Source organism: Acipenser ruthenus, chromosome 41 (genome assembly GCF_902713425.1).
Source record: "Acipenser ruthenus chromosome 41, fAciRut3.2 maternal haplotype, whole genome shotgun sequence".
Taxonomy (NCBI): domain Eukaryota; kingdom Metazoa; phylum Chordata; class Actinopteri; order Acipenseriformes; family Acipenseridae; genus Acipenser; species Acipenser ruthenus.
The window spans coordinates 4,597,130-4,617,570 of NC_081229.1; the positions used below are offsets into that span (position 1 = coordinate 4,597,130).

The following is a 20,441-nucleotide window of genomic DNA, read 5'->3' on the forward strand; positions in this document are numbered from 1 at the left end:
TAAGTTATTTACTGTTTGTTCTCCGGTTCTGTGGAGGCTGTGGTATTATTTTGTAGCAACATTTCAAATATATATATAGGTCTATATTTTTTATGTAAAAATACATCATTTTCTGTCATTGTACACAGTAGAAACTTTGTTATTTTATAAAAAAACAAGAAAATGTTGCATTATTGTCTACTGTAAAACCAAGAACATACTTTTTGACAACCAATTTGTACGTGAAGAGTTATTCTTCAATATAACGAGGCACAGAACCTCTCAGAATGTCACCAGATTGAGGAAAATAATAAAAAGTAAAAAGTGTGACAACCAACCCCGGTCTCCCCTACTATACAACTTTAAATAACGCACCAACTTATGAACACTTAAACTATATTATACTTTCATTTATGAAAGTGATAGAAAGTGGGGGGAAATCAGTTACATATTTGTTCGTTTTAATGAAACTGGAAAATTTCAGAATGCTCATAAAATTGCTAATCGCATAAGAAACTCTTGGCTGTAGTACATGGGATTTCAAAGGGGAATTAATTCAACATTTTCAAATATTAAAAATTCATATTTAAATAGTTACAATTGAAAAAAAAGATTTATAATTCAACTGAAAATATTAGCAAACGATATTTGAAATCCTAATGTTACTGAAATTACTAATGTTTTAAAACAATGTCGGCCTATTCATATTTGAAATTAATTTATTAGCTAACAGATATAAATACAACTGTAAAATTCCCTTTCGGCACTTCGTATGTGTAATCAATCACCCGGATATTGTGCAGGTAACCCATTCTGATTCAGTTGCCAGTTTGATCTGCACCTTGCATTCAGTTTGTCTGCCAACTGCGCTTTGTTTGTCCTTGGTAACTACAACAGAACAGCACGTGATATCCGCTACAGAAACAAAAATAGTAACTAGGGGAATTTGCAGAGGTTCAAGCACGAGAATATATATATTGAATTTTCAGGCGACTTTAGATTAAGTATCATATTTGCTTGCTGTGCATCATCTTTTTTGACAAATGAAAACAAAACTGTCTACAAAAATATTATAAGGACTTATTTATTATACCACTTCAAATGATAAAGGAACTTTGTCCTCAATGAACACCTTAGATATTTTGCGTTATAGTTTTACTTTTACAATATTAACAACATAACTGCATACCATTTGTAAATGTTTAATCTGACCGGAGTTGCTTATTTGCTCTTACTGCTTTAGGAGAGTGTCAATAGCACGCAGTATAGGGTACACAATGATTAAAAGTCACGCCTCGCAATTTTACCTTTGTTTACAAGTCTTGTAAGAGCAAATACTTCATTGGTTGTCGAAGACGAGCAACATTTAAAAGATTTAGAGCCTACTGAAAATACATATTTTTAAATCACATACCGAGATAACGACGTCTGTCGTTGGTTTTATTTTTTTATTTTTTTGTGCCAGCAGAAATGGCTGATGTTTTGGCTGTGCTACTAGTTTTTTTCCTGGTTCAGGGTGCTTCAACCGGTAAGTTTTAAGTTTTCTTCATACGTTGAAATATTTAGGGAGGCAACAATGCGCAAAAACGACATTCTAAAAGGTATAGACAATGTCCACCCAGGGGACTTTTTCAACCTGAAAAAAGAAACAAGGACCAGGGGTCACAAATGGAGATTAGATAAAGGGGCATTCAGAACAGAAAATAGGAGGCACTTTTTTACACAGAGAATTGTGAGGGTCTGGAACCAACTCCCCAGTAATGTTGTTGAAGCTGACACCCTGGGATCCTTCAAGAAGCTGCTTGATGAGATTCTGGGATCAATAAGCTACTAACAACCAAACGAGTAGGATGGGCTGAATGGCCTCCTCTCGTTAGTAAACATTCTTATGTTCTTAAGATCTTAAAACAATCCTTTAAAATGTGACCGGCTAGTCTGCCCCCAAATTGATTAATCGATTTCAATAGTCAAAATAACAGAATTACAGAAACAAAACCGGGTTTCGTAGCATTTTGAAAACTACCTTTATTTTTGAGATGTAGATACGTTTCTCGAACATTATACTCTATTCATCATGTCGGTGTTCATTTTAAACGTTTTCAAATTTTTTGATTATATGGTAAGTGAAAAACGACATTCGGAAAGCATTTCCTGTCACATTTTCATTATGTTGTAGGCTATGTATAAATTAAGTATGTTTCACATGTGGACCGCTTTAAAGGCAACCTGATTTAAATGAAAGCTACCTCACTAGTTTGTTTATTTATGTATTGGTTGTGTGTGTTTTCATATACTGTCAATCACGTTTGATGGCAGTCGTTGTTTATTAGGGTTGTGGGCAGTTTATATTAACTATGACGTCACATATTTAGTATTCAGATAATCTCACGCGTCGCAGTTTTAAGAAAGATGTGCTTGGTCAGGTTTAAAACTGAGGCCCGCGCAGACCTTCAGAGTTCTTTGCGTGTTTGTCTCAGGAGCTGCTGATCAATTGCACCTGCCGTGCGTACCGCAGGAGCAGGGTTGCCAGATTTCTGATAGATGGGGGAGAGAGAGATTACTTTCCTTTCTGCTATTAGGCCTACTTTTCCAACACAGTAAGTAAAGCAGCAGGCTCAGAGGTCGGTGTTTTATTCCACAATGCACATTATTATTTATTACAAAACATCTGAAAACATGGTAACGAAGGTAGCCTATACATATGTGCTAAAAGATCATTCTATTCCAAAGATCTCTTGATTGTTTAATACATGACTTATCTAATTCCATTTATTCTAATTGGAGTTCCCTGGGGGACAAAGCTTTCATATTATACTTTGCACAGGGGGTAAAACAAAAGGGCTGCTGTCTACACTCTATACTCACTTAAGAGCCTTGTATAACCCATTGGTGATTGATGCTATTTGGAATAGGGACCTACCTTCTGCAAATGCAGACATTTGCTGGGATACTGTCTGGGATAATCTATGCTGTGCTTCTGAAAACCCTAATCACCAGCTGATCCATTTTAATTTTATTCATAGAATAAAATCCTCGGAGAAGATTCCAAATGATACCCTGTTGTGTGCACTTTGTCCCCAGGGAGCCATGGGCCCTTTTTTTCACATGTTTTGGGAATGTCCGGATGTGGCTGTATTTTGGGATCGGGTTTGCTCGACTTTATCCACGATACTCAGGAAAGTCATTCCTTGTTCTCCTTTGGTCGTGCTGCTAAACGATGACTTTTCACGTGATCTGTCACTACAACAAAAGTGGATTTGGCTGGCCGGTCTTACTGCTGTAAAAAAATTTTTAGCGCTGCGATGGCAGCCTCTGCATTCCCTTCCCTGGTGCCAGTGGTCCCTTACATTCCTGGAACACAGAGAGGTTTTATTTTTCCTCTGAGGAGGCAAGTCTCCGTTATAAACTCCTATCTGCTATTAAGCACAGTACTAGCAGTAGCAGATCACATGATTTGAGAACAGGTATTAATTGGAGGAGCCCAGAGATTTTTTTTTTTTTTTTACTCAGAGGCGGCATGCTTCTGTTGTATACTCATCTGCTTTTAAACAGTACTAGCAGATGACATAGTCTGATCCCTGGTTTTAATTGGTGGAGCCTCTCACACCTTCCCACCCCCTGCTGAAGCAATGCTGTAGCGTTTCTATGCACGATTATTGAGTTAATTATTGAATAATGGAAATTGCATCAATCGGATGGTGACAAAAAATAAACTGTCACTGCTCGATTGCATGGAAAACCCCTTGACAGCAAGTTAAATGCGAATTGCATATTGTTGAAATGCGTGGATGATGGGAGTTGTAGTTTTTGCATTTCTGTTGTTTGGAAACACCTTTCAGCATGTTCCAGATAAACTACTATTCCCAGAACACAAAAGCGAGCTATATTTTCAGTTTCATATTATGATACCACTTTCTTTCTCTGGAAACAAATCTAGTTTTTGGTGTTGTTTTTTTTTGCTGTTAGTGTGGAGTAGTGGTTAGGGCTCTGGACTCTTTGTAGGTTTGATCCCAGGTGGGGGACACTGCTGCTGTACCCTTGAGCAAGGTACTTTACCTAGACTGCTCCAGTAAAAACCCAACTGTATTAATGGGTAATTGTATGTAAAAATAATGTGCTATCTTGTAACAATTGTAAGTCGCCCTGGATAAGGGCGTCTGCTAAGAAATAAATAATAATAATAATAATAATAAAGTCATATTTATATTATTGTAGCCCTTCCCCAGCAGTATTTGTTTTTTTCTTCCCTGCGCAGGTAAACTCATTCACTTTTGGCTAGTGGAGAACTGTTGGCTTGTAGAGAAAATGCGTTTAACACCCAAATTGGGGTAAAACCTGTTTAGCCTGCACTTGTAGATCAACCCCTCCTGATGCACTATCCTTGCACTATTGCACTACTACAATGTTTTTGTAGATATAACTTGTTGTAATCCTAACTTGCTGCATCCTATTGTATTTTAGTAATATTGTTTGCACTTACTGTAAACTACACTGTATTTAAATATTAATCTTACCTTGTAACCTTGATAAATTAATTACATAATAATAATAATAATAATAATAATAATAATAATAATAATAATAATAATAATATGAAACGTGTTGTCAGTGTGATTACAATAATATGATTCTACAGCTGCTGGGGGCTTAAGGGTTTTTTTTTTGTCCACCTATTGCATTTATCTCTACCTTTACCCTAACGTAAAAAAAAAAGGATGGGATGGGGGAGGAGAGTCACAGCCCATATTCCACATCACAGACCCCAATCCGGGCCACTTCGGGGGGTGGTCTAACGACTCGAGGTGGTCCGCCCTCCACCTCCACTGATTTAATGAGTTGTTTAAAGAACGTTTTCTGTAGGCTGTATCTGGTTTGTGTGCATGAAACTCTTCTTGACTGTAAAAGAAACCATCAACAGACTTGAGATTATATTGATACAGCTTTAAGCGTTCAACAGTTTATTGTTGTTTCCGTCCTCTTTCAGGAACAAACACCCTGACATACAGTTTCACTAAGATCTCTGGAGATACATGGCTTCCAGACTTTGTTATAGTAGAGATGGTGAACGATGTGCAACTTGTGAGTTTCGACAGCAATATCATGAAGCTGAAATCCCACCAGGACTGGACAGAGAAGGCTGCTAGTCATGAAGAGTGGGAGGCACATACTTCACGTGCTTTCCATGAACAGAATTTCTTAACAGAGAGGCTGGGAACTGTGATGAATAAATTTAACCATTCGGGAGGTGAGTATAGAGACACACGCTATCCCTATTGCTGACTGAAATACACTGGTAACAATATTTCAAAGCCTTTGCCAGAGAACCACAAACACACATCCTAGTAGAGCTTATCCATTGTGTTTTATAGCACATATCCATTGTGTTTTATAGCGCATATCCATTGTGTTTTTGGAGATTATCCTTGATGTTTTACACTCCAGGAGTTCACACGTTCCAGAGGGTGGCTGGCTGCGAGCTGGATGATGACGGGACCTCACGGATATTTTATCGGGATGCGTACGACGGGGAGGAATTCCTTAGTTTAGATTTGGAGAGGGAGACCTGGATTGCCACCATGCAGCAGGCAGTCTTCTTTAAGCAGATATTGCAAGCCAGTAAAGCTTACATACTCAGCAGTTATAAAGAGGAGTGTGTCTACTGGCTGAAGAAATACCTGGAGAAGGGGAGAAACACACTCAAGAGGAGAGGTAACAATCTCACTGTGAGCCACATTACAGAAAACTGACTATTGAAAGCTTGGCGATATTCTAGAGGTGGGGCGACCCACAATTGTTGTAAAGCTTTGACTTCCCACTTTCCTTCTGTTGGAAGGTTTCTTTCTGCCCTTTTTTGCATCTCCTTTTCGTGTTTGATGGGTCCCGTCAACCTGCCTTGATTGATCTGTGAGAGCTGTCAGGGGTCTCATAGGAGGAGGCTCTTTTCAGGCCGAAAGGCAAGATCCTGGCCCACACCTGTCCACTCATCCTCTTTAATCAATATGTAATGCTTAACCATGACTGGTTTGTTGAATAGGACGTTATTATTTAGAGGCAGGACAGTCCTAACAACACTTTATATGTCATGTCATATGTACTGTATGACGTGACTTTTCGCAGAAGGTTACCTAACAAATCCATGTTCTTCATTGGCAGTCCGACCCAAAGTGAGGCTATTGGAGAAGAAAGCTGTTCAACCTGCAGGGTCAGAGGTCACCTGTCACGTGACAGGGTTCTACCCTCGAGAGGTCGAGGTGACCTGGCTGAGAGACGGGCAGGGTCCCCTGGAGGAGGGGGTGTGGAGTGGGGAGGTGCTGCCCAACATGGACGGGACCTACCAGGTTAGAAAGACCCTGACAGTGAGCCCTGAGGAGCAGGAGAGACACAGATACACCTGCCAGGTGGACCACGCCAGCCTGGAGGAGAAGATAGAGAAGGAGTGGGGTAAGACAGAGAGAGGGAGAGCTGATACATATTGCAGTGGCTTCTATGTACAGATCCGCTTTGTGGTGAGCCAGTAAATGCTGCACCCCCAGTGATTTTAATGCCCCTGTGAGATGGTTGGCTCATTAAAATAATCTGCATGGGGATGATTATATTCAGATTATTCAGATTATATTGGTGAGCAAGCTGTCTAATTGGGGTAAAATGGGCAACAAGTACCCTATCCCCACAAAGAAATTGGTAAGTGTTCAGGGTATGCAGCTATTTCAAATGTGACACTCTAGATAAACTGCTGGATCTCAGTACCTTTGCTGTAAGTCATATGGTTTGATTGAGGATAGACCAGTATGAACAACATCACATGAAGTACCATGAAGTTTCTGCTACTTCACATGTGGCATTGTCTTTGAGATCTCTGCATATACCAAATGTAATAAAATATAAAGAACTGAAATATCTAATATTGCCAATGACAGTAGATTGGTTTAAAACCTTGGTTAGCACTGTCTGTAAGATGAAATGCTCATTTACTAACAGGTGCACAGCTCAGTGCTGCAGAGGCACAGATTTGTCTTCATGGATTCTGAGCTGCTTTGTGTTTGCTGTTCCAGGGACTGGTTCACACACTGGGATTATCTGTGGGGTTGTGGTGTCTGTACTGCTCCTGATCACTGTGATGATGATCGCTGGAGCTCTCATCTGGAAGAAGAGACAAGCAGGTGAGTGCACTGGGAGACAGGGCTAGGAGCTGCTTTATTAATGTCACGTTTATAATATCTCTCTCTGTACTTTAAGAGAATAAATTATAGACATTTATTTTAATATCCCCAAAAAGATGAACAGTGAGTGATGTTAGCACAGAAGGCTATGTTAGCACAGAATAGAATATTAATCCTGTTTTATTCACTGCCAGGTGCCAAGACCACGGACTACACAGCAGCTCAGAGTGAGTATTTAATATGTTTAAAATTGAAGAAATATGGAAAGACTAATCAGAAATTCTAAATGTGCTCTAGACCGGCATACATTTTTACGATTGTTAGTTATACCACATTGCACAATGGATTTGAGGTGTCATGTTTAAAACCATGGCACCTTTTTCAATTGTATGTTAAAGTTGTGTTTTTTTTCTTATAATGGTCCATTCCTTCCTGATGTTTCAGCAACTGAACAGAGTGATGCATCTTCCAGCTCCTCCAGCAATTCTTAAGGTAACGATCCATCTTCATTCATTGTCACTGACCAACTAATCTGATCCCCAGCACTGTCTGTAAATACTGCACAACAATACACAATCAGTTCTGAATTAACTCCTATAATTTGCTGTGTCGAGTTTGATTATGAATGCAGTAATGACCTCGTCTGAATGGTATTCTAGCTAACGACAAGAAGTTAGAACAAGTGAGGCTGATTATCTGGTTTACTCTCAACCCACTCAGTACTGTGCTTGACTAACTACAGTCTCCATGTCCCATATCTGCTGTGTTTCAGGAGTTGCTGAGATGCTGCCTGCAGAGAAAGTGACACAACACAGCTGAGCTTCAGCTTTTACAAGAGGCTGCCCATCACTACTGCAGTGCACTACTTCATAATAACATCACATTGCAAACGCATTGCAACTGCAACAAACGCATTACAACTCCACTAACAACATGGGGCCCTGTTCACATGTCATGTAGACAGTTTTACCTAGAAATTCACATTTAATCAAATGCAATCCTAATTTCTTTCTGTACATCACATTGTTATTTTACTTCACCTGAATCAAATCGACTTTTGAAAATTGTTCACATAGTTTAATGTAAGTTTATTTACTGTGGAGTGTCTGTATCTACACTGGGCTGGGTGTTTGTAGTTATTATTTGTAGTTATTTGTCTGAAGGGATTGTAGTTATTATTGAAACAGAGGAGCAGTGGTTAGCTGTAGCATTTAAACATGTTCTTCATTATTTTCTACCTCAAGGGTTTGACCTACATTGTGGTTGACATGAACTGTATAGAATGGTAATCAGATGATATGATCTCCAGAGTTATTGTACAATCAAGGTGATGTTGTAACCCTAAAACTGCATTGGAAAGGGGGAACCAAGTCAGCTATCATATTACTGTAAATCCGAAATGGTCTGCAGTACTTTATGAAGCTTGAATTGTTTTAAATGTAAATGCTTAATTACTTTTTTTATTTTGGTGTTTCGGTTTATTTTAAAATGATGTAGGCTTCAGATTTCTGTTTTGATAAAAAATACTTTTCAAATGTTTATAAAAAAATATAAGTTGGTGTAATGTATTACAGTATATTAAAGCATAATGCCATTTGTATAATTGCAAGGTAATTTTTTTTTTATCATGAAAAGGCGATATATAAGCAATAAAGATTGATTGATAAGGACGTTTGTTTATTTGCTAGGTTTGGGGCACTGACTAAAAAAAGTTTTTTGTCAATGATGTTTCTTTTTTATTTGCAATGTATGACCTATAATTAAAATACCATTTCATGTCCCTATATCAACAAGTATGTTGGTGGCATACAAATTCAAAATTCGAGCTATCAGTGCCATGACAAAGTGCATACACCCACAGTATGCATATGGAAAATGCTAATGCACACACATACTGTACACCGTGCCATTGCAGGGGCGGTTCTACCATAAGGCACCCCAGATTTTTTTGCATGCCCCTAGCGGGGATGGTTTCAGCACACTGGCACAATCCAGGTGCAGTTTTATTTTTATTGCAAGGATTTTAATCTGAAGTTCAGTGTTCAATATGCTTTTTCTATTTACAACCAGAGATGATGTCTTTAAATTGATAATTTGCCAGGGCTTCTTACAGAGGCATATTAGTTAACACCTACTACACAAATTACTGACTGCTTCAGAAGATTTAATTACGGTGTACTTAGTGAAGAAATTATAAACCTGCAAAACTACTGGCAGAAGCAGACGTATTCAAGACAAGCAATACTAGTAGTACAGCTAATGTCTGATATTGCATTACCAGCAGCGATACAGCCATCTCTGCTCCTCAGAAACCAAACCAGTAATAAACCTAATCCAGATACTTGCATGAAAACTAGTTCTGTCACTCTTTGAAATGGTATACTGTGATATGTTGTATGCATTTTTGCACCTTTAGTTACCAAACTGAAAACACTCCTTTACAGAAGCTTTTTCAGTGGAGAATAACGTGATTGGCTATTGAAATGGGTCTCAGCCAATGGGGAGCGTAGTCAGCAGTCGTGAGCAGAATTCAATTTCTCAGGTTTGTAAAAATGAAAGTATTCTGATAAAAAAAAACACCAATCACGCATGCATAGTTTATGCAAGTAACTCACATTTTCATGAAGACCTCCAATCTTACATGCCCAGTCTGGCTCTTCTGGAGTCAACCACATTACTATGAATAAATAAATAAGTAGCATGTTACCTGAAAAACATAATTAATCAACATAGGCTTTAAAACTATTTCTAGTTTATGAGAAAACAATTTGGTTTTAGGGTCTGTTTTTAAAAGAAACTCGGGATTAAGCTGAACCATGTGAGAATTATTTAAATCCCCCCTTCTGTTTCCCCTTACCTTATTTTTCAGTTGACACTTCAGTTTTTCAGATTTTGTTTTCACTTTAAGCTGATGCTTCCAAAACACAGATTCAGCAAAGTGAGTGTAAAGCAGGGACGGGGGTCCTAACATCTGTGCACAAACTAAAGAGAAACCGCATGGCCTGCCAGCTTGAAAACATTGAAAAGAAATGTGCAGTCAAAATGTTTGTCATTGGTTTCCTTTAATATTTCTAAATGTACCATATAGTTATGGATAAACTACAGTGTAGCAGTGGTAGGATGAATTAACGTGTCAAAGTGAAAATAGAAGCTATACATCAACAACAATATAAAAGGGACATTCTGCAGGAAATATCAAGTTGCAGCTAAAATAGTTTGAGATATTAGCCGGTGGATTTGTAAACTCATACAAGATCCCCTTACAGGGAAGCCAAATTACTAAAACAAGTGGTTTGTATAGAATTTGATGGTCATAGCAGTTCATAGTCCATTACATATTTTCTAAACACCTCTTAGAAAAACATACCAAGGTTGATACTACATTTTGTCTGAATGGAAAATGAGCAATGAATTTTAAAATGCTGTTAATTATGTGAAACAAAAAATACACTGAAAACAAACTCTGATCTCAATGTGTTTTATTTATTTTGATCACTGCCACAGATAGTGAAAAATAAACAATAATACCAATGCCTTTTAAAATAACACAATTGCCACACTTTGAAACCTAACGGTTCTTGTGCTATGGAGTGAATTCTAGGGCTGGAAGATGCTTATTAAGAAGACACTCGGGTAGATTATTATTATTTATTTCTTAGCAGACACCCTTATCCAGGGCAACTTACAATTGTTACAAGATATTACATTATACATTACACAGATATCACATAATTTTTTACATACAATTTCCCATTTATACAGTTTTTTTTTTTTTTTTTACTGGAGCAATCTAGGTAAAGTACCTTGCTCAAGGGTACAACAGCAGTGTCCCCCACCGGGGATTGAATCCACAACCCTCCGGTCAAGAGTCCAGAGCCCCAACCACTACTCCACAGCGCAAACATACTGTAATTTACATTTTCGTTGCGACAATTCGCAAAGTAAACATTTTGTCGTATGTGTTAAGAGAAAATATGTTAATGAAGAGATCCGCAGTATAGAATTTAGTGAGATCTCTAGCATAGCACCACATTTTTTCGAATAAACAATGAAAGGCAGTTTAATCCCATCAGTGGGGTCCCCACTTTCACCCCCAAATAAAAAATGTGTTTCTATTCAAAAGCTTTTCATAATCATACAGTAGCCCCTCGCTAAACCGGACGTGTTTGTCCGACATAAGGAGGTGTCGGGTTTAAAATCAATACAATAAAATCACACTCGATGTGTAGGAACATTAAGTTAATTATACTTTTATGCAAATTTGCATTTGATTAGTTCCAATTGAATACGTTTGTTAAGATCAAGGAATTATAATGAACAATACAACCAAAAAAGAGTGTTTTCACTTCCTTTGCATTCAGCATCACAGCAACTCCTGAAACAACACAGATATGGATGAACAGATTGAAAACCTCGCAGAGTGATTGTATTGTACACATGACAGAGGAATGAAGAGGGATCTGTACCTTAGGAGCTGTTGGATGAGTTGGATGACACCTCACTCTGATCCTTTCCTATAAAGAGAAAACAGAATCAGACATCAGGCAGGGAAGGACCTTTAATAGATTTAAACACAGTAAAGACAACACAGAACAAATGCAGCTCAGAGTACACTGGGCTTACTAATCAATTCCAGCCTTTTCTATAGCATTTGTTAACAAATAATGTGTGAATGACTTTTGCACTCTTTATTGTGCTGAATTTCCTCTTGAAGAACTTCTGGGAGTCTTTCTTGTAGGAAAAACTTTTATTTTTATTTTTTCCAGGGCATTTTTTTTATAGTGTAACAGAGCAAAGGTTCTGTAGGTAAATAGTCTGGGTGTTGTGTGTTTTTGATGGTGGTTGACAGGGACGGGGTTAATTCCTCTCCCTGCCAAAAACATGCGAGAATGTGGCTGTTCCCAAACGAGGTAATTGGTGTTGATTGGGAACACCCACAAACTATAAAAGAGAGCTTCCAGCTCCATGAAGGGGAGATCACCAGGGAGCTGGGATAGGAAGAGTTTGGCTGTGTAAGGTAAATGGTTTGTAAAAGTGTGTGTTGATAGGTAAACGGCTTAGCCGTCCTGTGTGGGAGTCAGGGACCTTTAAAAACTTTAAAAATAAAAACATTCTACTGGCTAGTTTCAGACCCTGAGTAGCACTAATCAGGGACTACCTTGACTTAGATATGTGAAACAGTCAAGTTTGCCATTCATATTCTTTAAAAGAACTCAAACTCCCAGCAGCTTTACACATCGGCTCACCTTTGAGTACCAATCACTACATTTCCATGACTGACGTCTCTTCAATGTTGACTACACTCTGTCATGCAGCCTCTCAAAGCTGACCGGCATTGAACTATCTGCGTTTTCTGCACTAACAGCTTCAAATACATGAACATCAAGCAAATCTAATTCACGTTTACCATAATGTGTGCGTTTTACACATAGAAAAATGTGAGCCCGATGAAATGAGGCAAAACATATTGGGTAAGATTTAGTGTAATTGTTGTGTTTGCACCATGTACTAACATTGCTCCAGTTTATTGCTCAAAATTGCACCTAAAGATCAGCCTTCTTGATCAGCAATCTTATTTATACTGTGCATCATTTCTGATTACTGTTGCTGTTTCACCTATATACATTTTATTTTCAAGCAAACATAGCTGTGGGAATAATCTCAAGGAGATGTGTGTTGTCTGAAAGCCATACCTTCCGGATATCCTATTTAAAGCAGTGCAGTTAACACATCTCTATAGTACTCACTGTGAGCTGGTGTGTAGTCAGGCTGGTTGGCACCTGGAAGTGAACAGCAAGACACAGGATTCAAGTTCAATTCTGTCTCATTTTTAATACTCTACTGCACTACAACTGCTGTGGATTGAATGTTATTTTTTAATTTAAGATCTTTATGATTTTAGCACCCAATATGTCACCTTTTTTCAAAGTCCTTTTCAAGAAAATGCCACACACACTATCTTTGACACTAAAGAGTTATTTGGATCCAGTACTTTATTAACTGACCCAGTGAAGGGTGTTCAAAGAGCCAGTTTAAACTGACACACCTGAGCTTGTTACCTATACACTGGACTAATCACGCTCGTATTAAAACCTGGAATGAGTGAAACTGCTATGCAATAGGAGTCTTATTTCCATCCCTAGACATGATAAGAGCTTAAGGGTCCACATTTTGAACAAGGACTAAAAAACTTTTTTATCAGTTATATCCTGAAATTCCAGTGTTATAAGCTGTCAATTTGTTCTTTCTATGTAAATTACAGAAATAAAGGACTAGGGAAGGCTTGCCCCTCTCAAACTCACCTGCTTGTCTCTTCTTCCAGATGACAAGTCCAGCGATCACTGCAATCAGACCCAACACACCCACGACAACTCCAGCAATGAGCCCCGGGTGCAGTCCAGTCTCTGGCACTGTAAACACAAAGCAGGCATTTAAAGGGTTACTTCATATCGTCTTCATGTTCGTAAAATTTCATTTCTTTCCTGTCTGTCCAGCTTTCAGCAGTATTTTCAGAATTCACATTTTTTGCTGGAATAATTAGTAAGCATGGCAAGTAATAATCTAAGAAGAACAAACCATCAATAATGATACAACACACACATAACAGAGACTATCTGTTTAATCTAAAGCAATCAGGCGCTGTCTCTTACCCCACTCCTTCTCTATCTTCTCCCCCAGGCTGGCGTGGTCCACCTGGCAGGTGTATCTGTGTCTCTCCTGCTCCTCAGGGCTCACTGTCAGGGTCTTTCTAACCTGGTAGGTCCTGTCCATGTTGGGCAGCACCTCCCCACTCCACACCCCCTCCTCCAGGGGACCCTGCCCGTCTCTCAGCCAGGTCACCTCGACCTCTCGAGGGTGGACGCAGTTCTCTGGACAAAAATAAATAAATAAATAAATAAATGTAAACATAAGTAGCACTTTGTGTAAATGACCCTTCTTTCGTGGGTGTAGTGCAGACTCCACCTCGCGGTCTTTTCCCTGGCGCAGGTTTTAGTCAAGAGAAGCAAGACAGTAGACGTACCTAATATATTAGACTTAGTTGCATTAATTAAACACGTGATTGCTATTCGCATTACGTAATATTGAGCGCTTGCCGTTGTGTCGATTACTTAATCTTCATGTATTATTACCTTGTGTCCGCGCTGCAATAGACCAGTTTAATATTGGTGTCTAGTTGAGAGAGCGTTAGATAAATGGTTCTGGCAATGCAGTTTACAGCTTGGTATTTTAATCAGGCAATCTCCCGAGTACCTTCATGACAGAGTGTGCAGACAGGCCCCCTATAAATACCACGGTCGACACGCTAGTGGGTCTTTCTCGCGCGGCACTGTGTGTAAAGAGAGGTAAGAGCATGCGTGGACTGTGCATGCGTGTCAGCTTGAGATGTTCCAGTTTTGCGTCTTTCTTGAATGATTGCTTAAAGAGAATATTTTAGAAAGTAGGAAAAATGTACGTTTTCATGCAGTAGAAGTATATTTGATATATTTATAGCGTGTTTTTATTTTCTTGAATACGCCTGAAACGTTTTAGTAGACTTAAATATTTTTTTTTTAACTTGCGTGTTGCTGATATTAGAATCTTATTATAATTAACGTATTATTGTTTAGAAAAAAAGGTGTATATACCGTTCGCATAAAACGTGTATCACCGAAAACGAAGACCCTGCCCCATGCATTCAAAGTTTAGGAGGCTTACAGCATTATGACACAGGACAAGATGGCGGAGTATGACTATTACAGTTATTTGTTAGTAAAGTTGAAAATAGCGCTATTTAAGTAACAAAGGCGTTTAGCATTTCCATCATTAAATAAACTGATTTCACTTTGAGGCTAAAATAACTGATAGGCGTGGGCGCGTTGTTTTAAACCAGGTGCTTACTACACTTTTGCTTACATTGGGTCAAATGAATGAGAAGTCTGACGGCAGTGTGTTCTAACGCCACCTGCAGGTCAGCATTGAAATATGTGTACATTTATGGGTCAGAGAAGTGGCGCTCTTTTTTTGTGAGTGGGGTAGGTAACCTAAATTGATAGCTTAAATCAGCATGCTGTTTCTCAATGTTGTCTGCTAGCGATACATTTTGAAATGCTCAGTATTGATTAGGCCCTGGGGTAATTTCCTCGGCCTCTTGTTGGGCCTGCTGAGGAGTGTTGATGATGAAAATGCTTTCTGGTTCACTGATTCCACTGTGAAGTTACTCTCGCAGCGCACTGAAACGCTCCTGGGCTGAGCTCTTTAACGCAAAAGACAATTTCATGTTTAGTTTGCGATTTGGCTTAAGTCAAATCCACCGATCAAACCTCGCTTGTTACCCGAGATCACGTGTTACACAGTTAAAGGCTACAGAAGCTGTAATTGGCTTGCCCTCTACCCCATCCAGCCCAAAGTGACCCTGAGCATTTTGATGAATATCAGTCGGTTGGAGGGCACCTCTAATACTGTCTGTAGGACGGGTAGAGACACTTCTAGTGGTACACACAGTACTATGAGAGGAGGACCTTCTAATTCCCCTTTTCTTTCCTTTAGCTGGAAATCAATGCTGCCTTTTACTCTTGCAATGGGAAGTGGGTGAGTGCTGGAGATGGCATCCATTTCAGGTGAGGCTTATTGCTAGTGGCGCAGGGAGGAGTTTCTTGTTAATTTCATTTATTGCCTGTCCATTAAGTAATGTAATGGCCTCTTGCCTTCCAATCTGGGGGTGATCGTGGGTTAATTCACTAGACTAGTCTTGGGTTCAGTTTCACGAAGAACTATGTAGCAGTCTGTGAATCCCAGTTCAATTATATTACAAGATACAGAATTGAGGTGGTCTTTTAACTCCTGAGTGGAATATCTACAAAAGCAATATTTTGTGGAACGAGCAGTGAGAAGATGGTTTTAGTTGCTGACAAACTGCTTTGTGAAGCTGTGTCTAAATCGCTAGAATAGCCTTTCACTTTTTCAATGAGACAGGTTTCTAATCTGGGGGTCAAGGTGGCTCATTTGGTGAATAATGCACTAACCTACCCATTCATCTTAATAATTTGAATGGTAGGGGGCGGACTAGGTCTGGTTAAGAACTGCCTATTCCGTTGTGGATCCTTGTTTACCATAAATGATCTGGGGATGTATGGAGGAACATTTTAAACCAGGCAGGCTGTGTCGACAGACTTGTTTCTAAGCGATTCTGAATCTGCTGGAGTGTGTTCATGATGATTGCTAACAGACTAGAGTTTCTGAATACAACGTGATGCTCTTTCACAGTGCACTGAAGAAACACACTCCAGGCAGGAAATACAGACTTGCTGCCTGGCTGCCATGTGGTTGTGTTTAGGGCCTGCAAACTAATTCACTTTCATTCCTGTAGATGGGCGAATCCTGCTTCATCAAAATGGGCAATGTGTGGACAGATGAGAGAATTTTTGGGTAAGTTTAACAAATGGGTTTTTGCACTGTAAGATTGTAGAATGATGTATGTTCACTAAAACAAATGTTTATTTGGCAGACGTCTGCTTACTGGGTAGTGTTCTCTATATAAAATGTAAATGCATGTTATCTGCTGGAGTGTGTTCATGATGATTTGCTAACAGACTAGAGTTTCTGAATTCAATGTGATGCTATTTCATAGTGCACTGAGCAACACACTCTTGCAGTTTAAACCCTTAACATTTCCTGCTTGGTGTCCTGATAACTAACTTTCTTTGCTTCAATTTTAGGCAGGTCCCTCCTCTGGATTCCTTCTACTGAAAATTAGTTTCAGGTAAGCAACTACTGGCTGTAATTTGGACAAACTCCTAATTTTTGTTTTTTAGGATTAGACACTCTCTAGTCCTGCACCCACAACTAATATTTGATACTTTTTTCTTTTAAAATCTTCTGTTTTAAATTGTTCCTTCCTTGTAGCTGCATGACCAGGATCCTTTTGAGACCTATTCTAAGACATTTTATAGAAGGCTGGACTGGCCAGCACTCAATCTGGCAATGCAAACCCAAGTGTGAATTTTTTGCTGTATCAACTGGAGTGTGTTCATGATGATTGCCAACAGACTAGAGTTTCTGAATACAACATGATGCTCTTTCACAGTGCACTGAAACACACTGCAAGTTAATGCAGAAGAGGGTGTTTTTTTTTAAATTGAGAACTATCATTCAACTGACTATTGTAATGGCTCATATATGGTCCAGTGCTTGACTGACCTATAAAACCAAATTGCACTTGCCTATCTAATGGGCTTGCTTGTGTTCCTCTTCAGAATTCGGCATGCTTGCAATGCATGTCTTCAGAGAACAGCCTTTCAAAATGTGATTTGAACCTGGGCTTGACCTTTAGTAGAAGGTTATGAAGCCTCAGAACCAGGTGATCTGTGTTGCTGACATGCATTTTCTTTTCTCTCCTAAAGGTTTGTGGATGCCGCGTACCTTCCTGTTTTGTGAAGGGGATTTCTCTCAAGTGAGTTGAATCTTGTACATTATTTCAACCAGAAGTCTGTCTGGTTTTTATAGTATAAAGATGTAAATACAAGAGCCTTGCTACTTGGGGGTTCAACCCATTCCAGGTTTTACTACAAGCTTCATTAGCCACAGTGTAGAGGTAATAAGCTCAGGTGTCTTATGAAAAATTAGTAAAAGCAGGAACGGATCAAACTGCTATGCAATGGGAGTCTTGCTTCCATGCCAGTAGTAGTCTGTCTTCTATTTTAAGTTTGAAATCTTCCTGTTGTCTGGAATGTCCATGATGAAATCTTTCAGACTAGAGTCTCCGACTTCACTGACTCTGTGCACCGAGCTGCTCCAGAATAACATTCCTATTTGGTTGTTTCCAAGGCACGTTTTGCTGTTAAGTGTTCTTGGTTATAAATGCATGATAAATCCCAAAGTAGCTACTTGTAGATTCCTAATGGCTCGTGACAGATGGATAAATGTGATTTTATAGCTTCTGAATACATGCCCCATACTGGTTTTAGCATGGTCCAAAAAGTTATATGGTAGATACCCTATAGAGTAGCCTATTAGGACCACTGAATGCACTGTGATGCTTATTGAATCGATGATAGAACTAAGACTCTTGTTGCATAGCCGTTTTTAATGCATGCTTTATTAGCCACAGTATAGGTAACCAGCTCAGGTGTGTACAAAAAAAATAGTAAAACCAGGAATGGATCAAACTGCTTATTTGAGTCTTATTTCCATCCTTGATGATTTAAACCAATAGGAACTAAAGTCATTTTTAAAAGTTGCAAATCTCCCTAAAGATGGTTTGTTTTATTAACCAATCCTGGTAGTGATCACAATTGAGAAGTGATTCCACTGCATCTGTGTACAAGTTTCTGACCCTCTTTCTATCCTATAGGCACACTCTGATGGTTGAGGCTGGTGCAGGTGGCTCTTGGGAGGCAGTGTATATGGTGAGTTCAGTGTGGGTGTGTAATGGATGCTGTGAGCTTATACATAGGGCTGGAGTGTGTTCATGATGATTGCTAACAGACTAGAGTATCTGAATACAACATGAAGCTCTTTCACAGTGCACTGAACAACACACAGCTGGCTTTAACTATAGATGGTGGGGTGGGGGGGGGGGAGGTGAAGAAGCCTGGCTGTTCCATCAGCAAACTCACTCCTAGTTTCTCTTGCAGGATAGAAATCGTGACCTGTGCTGATCTGGTGGGGATTGTGTTGGCTTTTGAGGTGAGTTTTATAACGGTACAAAACCTGTTTGCTGTACTCTTCGAAAGTGCCCACATTTAAATTCCGTGTTTTATACACCTCCAGTTCAAGGATGTTTCTTATGCAATAACAAGACATGTCTGTAGAACAGTGTGTGAGTCTGGCCCCCTTGAGGCTCCAATAAAGTAAGCAGTTGACTTTTTTTTAAGTTTGCACCAATTAGAGCCAAGATTGCTGGTGCAGTGAATTTCTGTTTTGAGTGGTGCTAAGGAGTGTTGATGATGAAAATGCTTTCTGGTTCACTGATTACTCTGTGAAGTTACTCTCGCAGCGCACTGAGACACTCCTGGGCTGAGCTCTTTTTAAAGCTTCATGTTTCATTTGTAATGAGACTCAAGATTCAAGTCCACTGATCAAACCTCGCCTGTGATCTGAGATCCCATGTTACACAGTTGAAAGGCTAGAGAAGCTATTGAATTAGCCTGACCCATGCTACATGTAGCCCAAACTGACCTATGGCATTTTGAACATTGGTCAGTTTGAGGGACCTCTAACACAACTTTGTGCAGGCACAACGGTAGAGTGTACACCAAAACAGTTGCGAGATTTCAAAAACATGGCGCCTCTGTGTTGATGTACAGTATTGTGTTCACAGGTGCTGACTGACGGAGCTTGATGCAGTGCAGATGGCAGATATCCTCATGTTCCAGCTGTCTAATGGATCCTGTTTTAATAAAGTTAAACTAATGTACACCGTTTCAGTGTGTTTCTGTTCATCTAAACCAAAACTTTTACATGACTCCCAACTGTTAATTTGGCATGTTTAAACACATGCAGCATCTGTGATTTTTGGTTTCAACAGATTAATAACCACAAAAAAACACCCCTGAAGACCCATTTAGAAAATGTTTTTTTGGCAATATATTATAAATATCATTCATGCTCTACTCCCTTTATACATGAAGGCGGGCAGTCTGCAAAGACATTGCTCCTGACTAGTCAAATGTGGGCCTACAGTATGCAATAAAATACTCCATTAGTGACTTGGATGGTCTTAAACAAATCTGGACATTTTTTTTATGACCAGTAATTTCAAAGCTTGGTTGACTTTTTGTATTTACAAGATAATTAATGTGAAGAATGAACTGTTAACACTAATGCATTCATCCTTCTACTGTGGAGTTTACCATTAGTTTTATAGGACGTTTGGTTAATTTAGTGTTTATGAACAATTATTTGCGGGTCATGTGTCAAATCTCCTAATCGGAGTAACCAAGCTCATCTCCACATAGAGTAGTATGTGTGGTTCTTTGCTGTGTTTATATCATGCATGGGCTGCAGCAGTTGCATTTCTACTGGGATGACTGCTTTCCTTAAATGGGGTGGTAGATTTGGACTGAGAGGTAACTTGCAGTTTGAAATCAAGCCACATGGGGTCTTTCAAAACCTTAGTTCAGAGGGAGACGGGTAAACTTCCTGTGCCGTATGTCTTTTCAGTACTAAATTTAAAGGATTTGTTTGAGTTAAAGGTGATACCTTTAGATGAAAAATGTGGATCTTTACTTGCATGGTATTTCATATACTTTGAAATAGATCGTCAGCAAGCAGACGCTGCTTTCAACCCCCTTTGGTCTTCAGCAGTAGTATGGAGCAGAATTA

The 20,441-nt window shown here is 39.2% G+C and overlaps 2 protein-coding genes and 1 long non-coding RNA gene across 6 annotated transcripts; 2 read left to right on the plus strand and 1 right to left on the minus strand.

Annotated features, from left to right (window-relative positions):
- Positions 1 to 4,963: 4,963 nt before the first annotated feature.
- Positions 4,964 to 8,735, plus strand: LOC131709084 (major histocompatibility complex class I-related gene protein-like; the record flags this gene model as incomplete). The annotated part of the gene is given in 7 exon segments (XM_059010926.1): positions 4,964 to 5,224; positions 5,422 to 5,688; positions 6,133 to 6,420; positions 7,032 to 7,139; positions 7,334 to 7,366; positions 7,584 to 7,631; positions 7,912 to 8,735. Coding segments are annotated over 6 exon segments (1,004 nt in total), but the record flags the coding sequence as incomplete, so codon positions are not given.
- Positions 8,736 to 10,601: 1,866 nt separating this feature from the next.
- Positions 10,602 to 14,346, minus strand: LOC131709086 (BOLA class I histocompatibility antigen, alpha chain BL3-7-like). Of its 2 annotated transcripts, none has more exons than XM_059010935.1 (6): positions 14,270 to 14,346; positions 13,790 to 14,008; positions 13,442 to 13,549; positions 12,887 to 12,919; positions 11,606 to 11,653; positions 10,602 to 11,514 (listed from the first exon to the last, which is right to left on the minus strand). In XM_059010935.1, exons 2-5 carry the CDS (start codon positions 13,908 to 13,910, stop codon positions 11,607 to 11,609), a joined length of 309 nt encoding a protein of 102 aa, XP_058866918.1. In that variant the 5' UTR covers positions 13,911 to 14,008; positions 14,270 to 14,346; the 3' UTR covers positions 10,602 to 11,514; position 11,606. The 2 variants fall into 2 exon arrangements, with proteins under 2 accessions (XP_058866918.1, XP_058866917.1); XM_059010934.1 differs by lacking the exon at positions 14,270 to 14,346 and adding an exon at positions 14,161 to 14,227.
- A 30-nt stretch (positions 14,347 to 14,376) lies between these two features.
- Positions 14,377 to 19,533, plus strand: LOC117433993 (uncharacterized). Of its 3 annotated transcripts, none has more exons than XR_004548986.3 (8): positions 14,377 to 14,482; positions 15,666 to 15,736; positions 16,486 to 16,544; positions 16,835 to 16,878; positions 17,519 to 17,568; positions 18,469 to 18,523; positions 18,752 to 18,803; positions 19,438 to 19,533. It is a non-coding gene; the product is annotated as an uncharacterized LOC117433993 (long non-coding RNA). The 3 variants fall into 3 exon arrangements; XR_004661280.2 differs by lacking the exon at positions 14,377 to 14,482 and adding an exon at positions 14,567 to 14,588; XR_009311370.1 differs by lacking the exon at positions 16,835 to 16,878.
- The last annotated feature ends 908 nt before the right edge of the window (positions 19,534 to 20,441 follow it).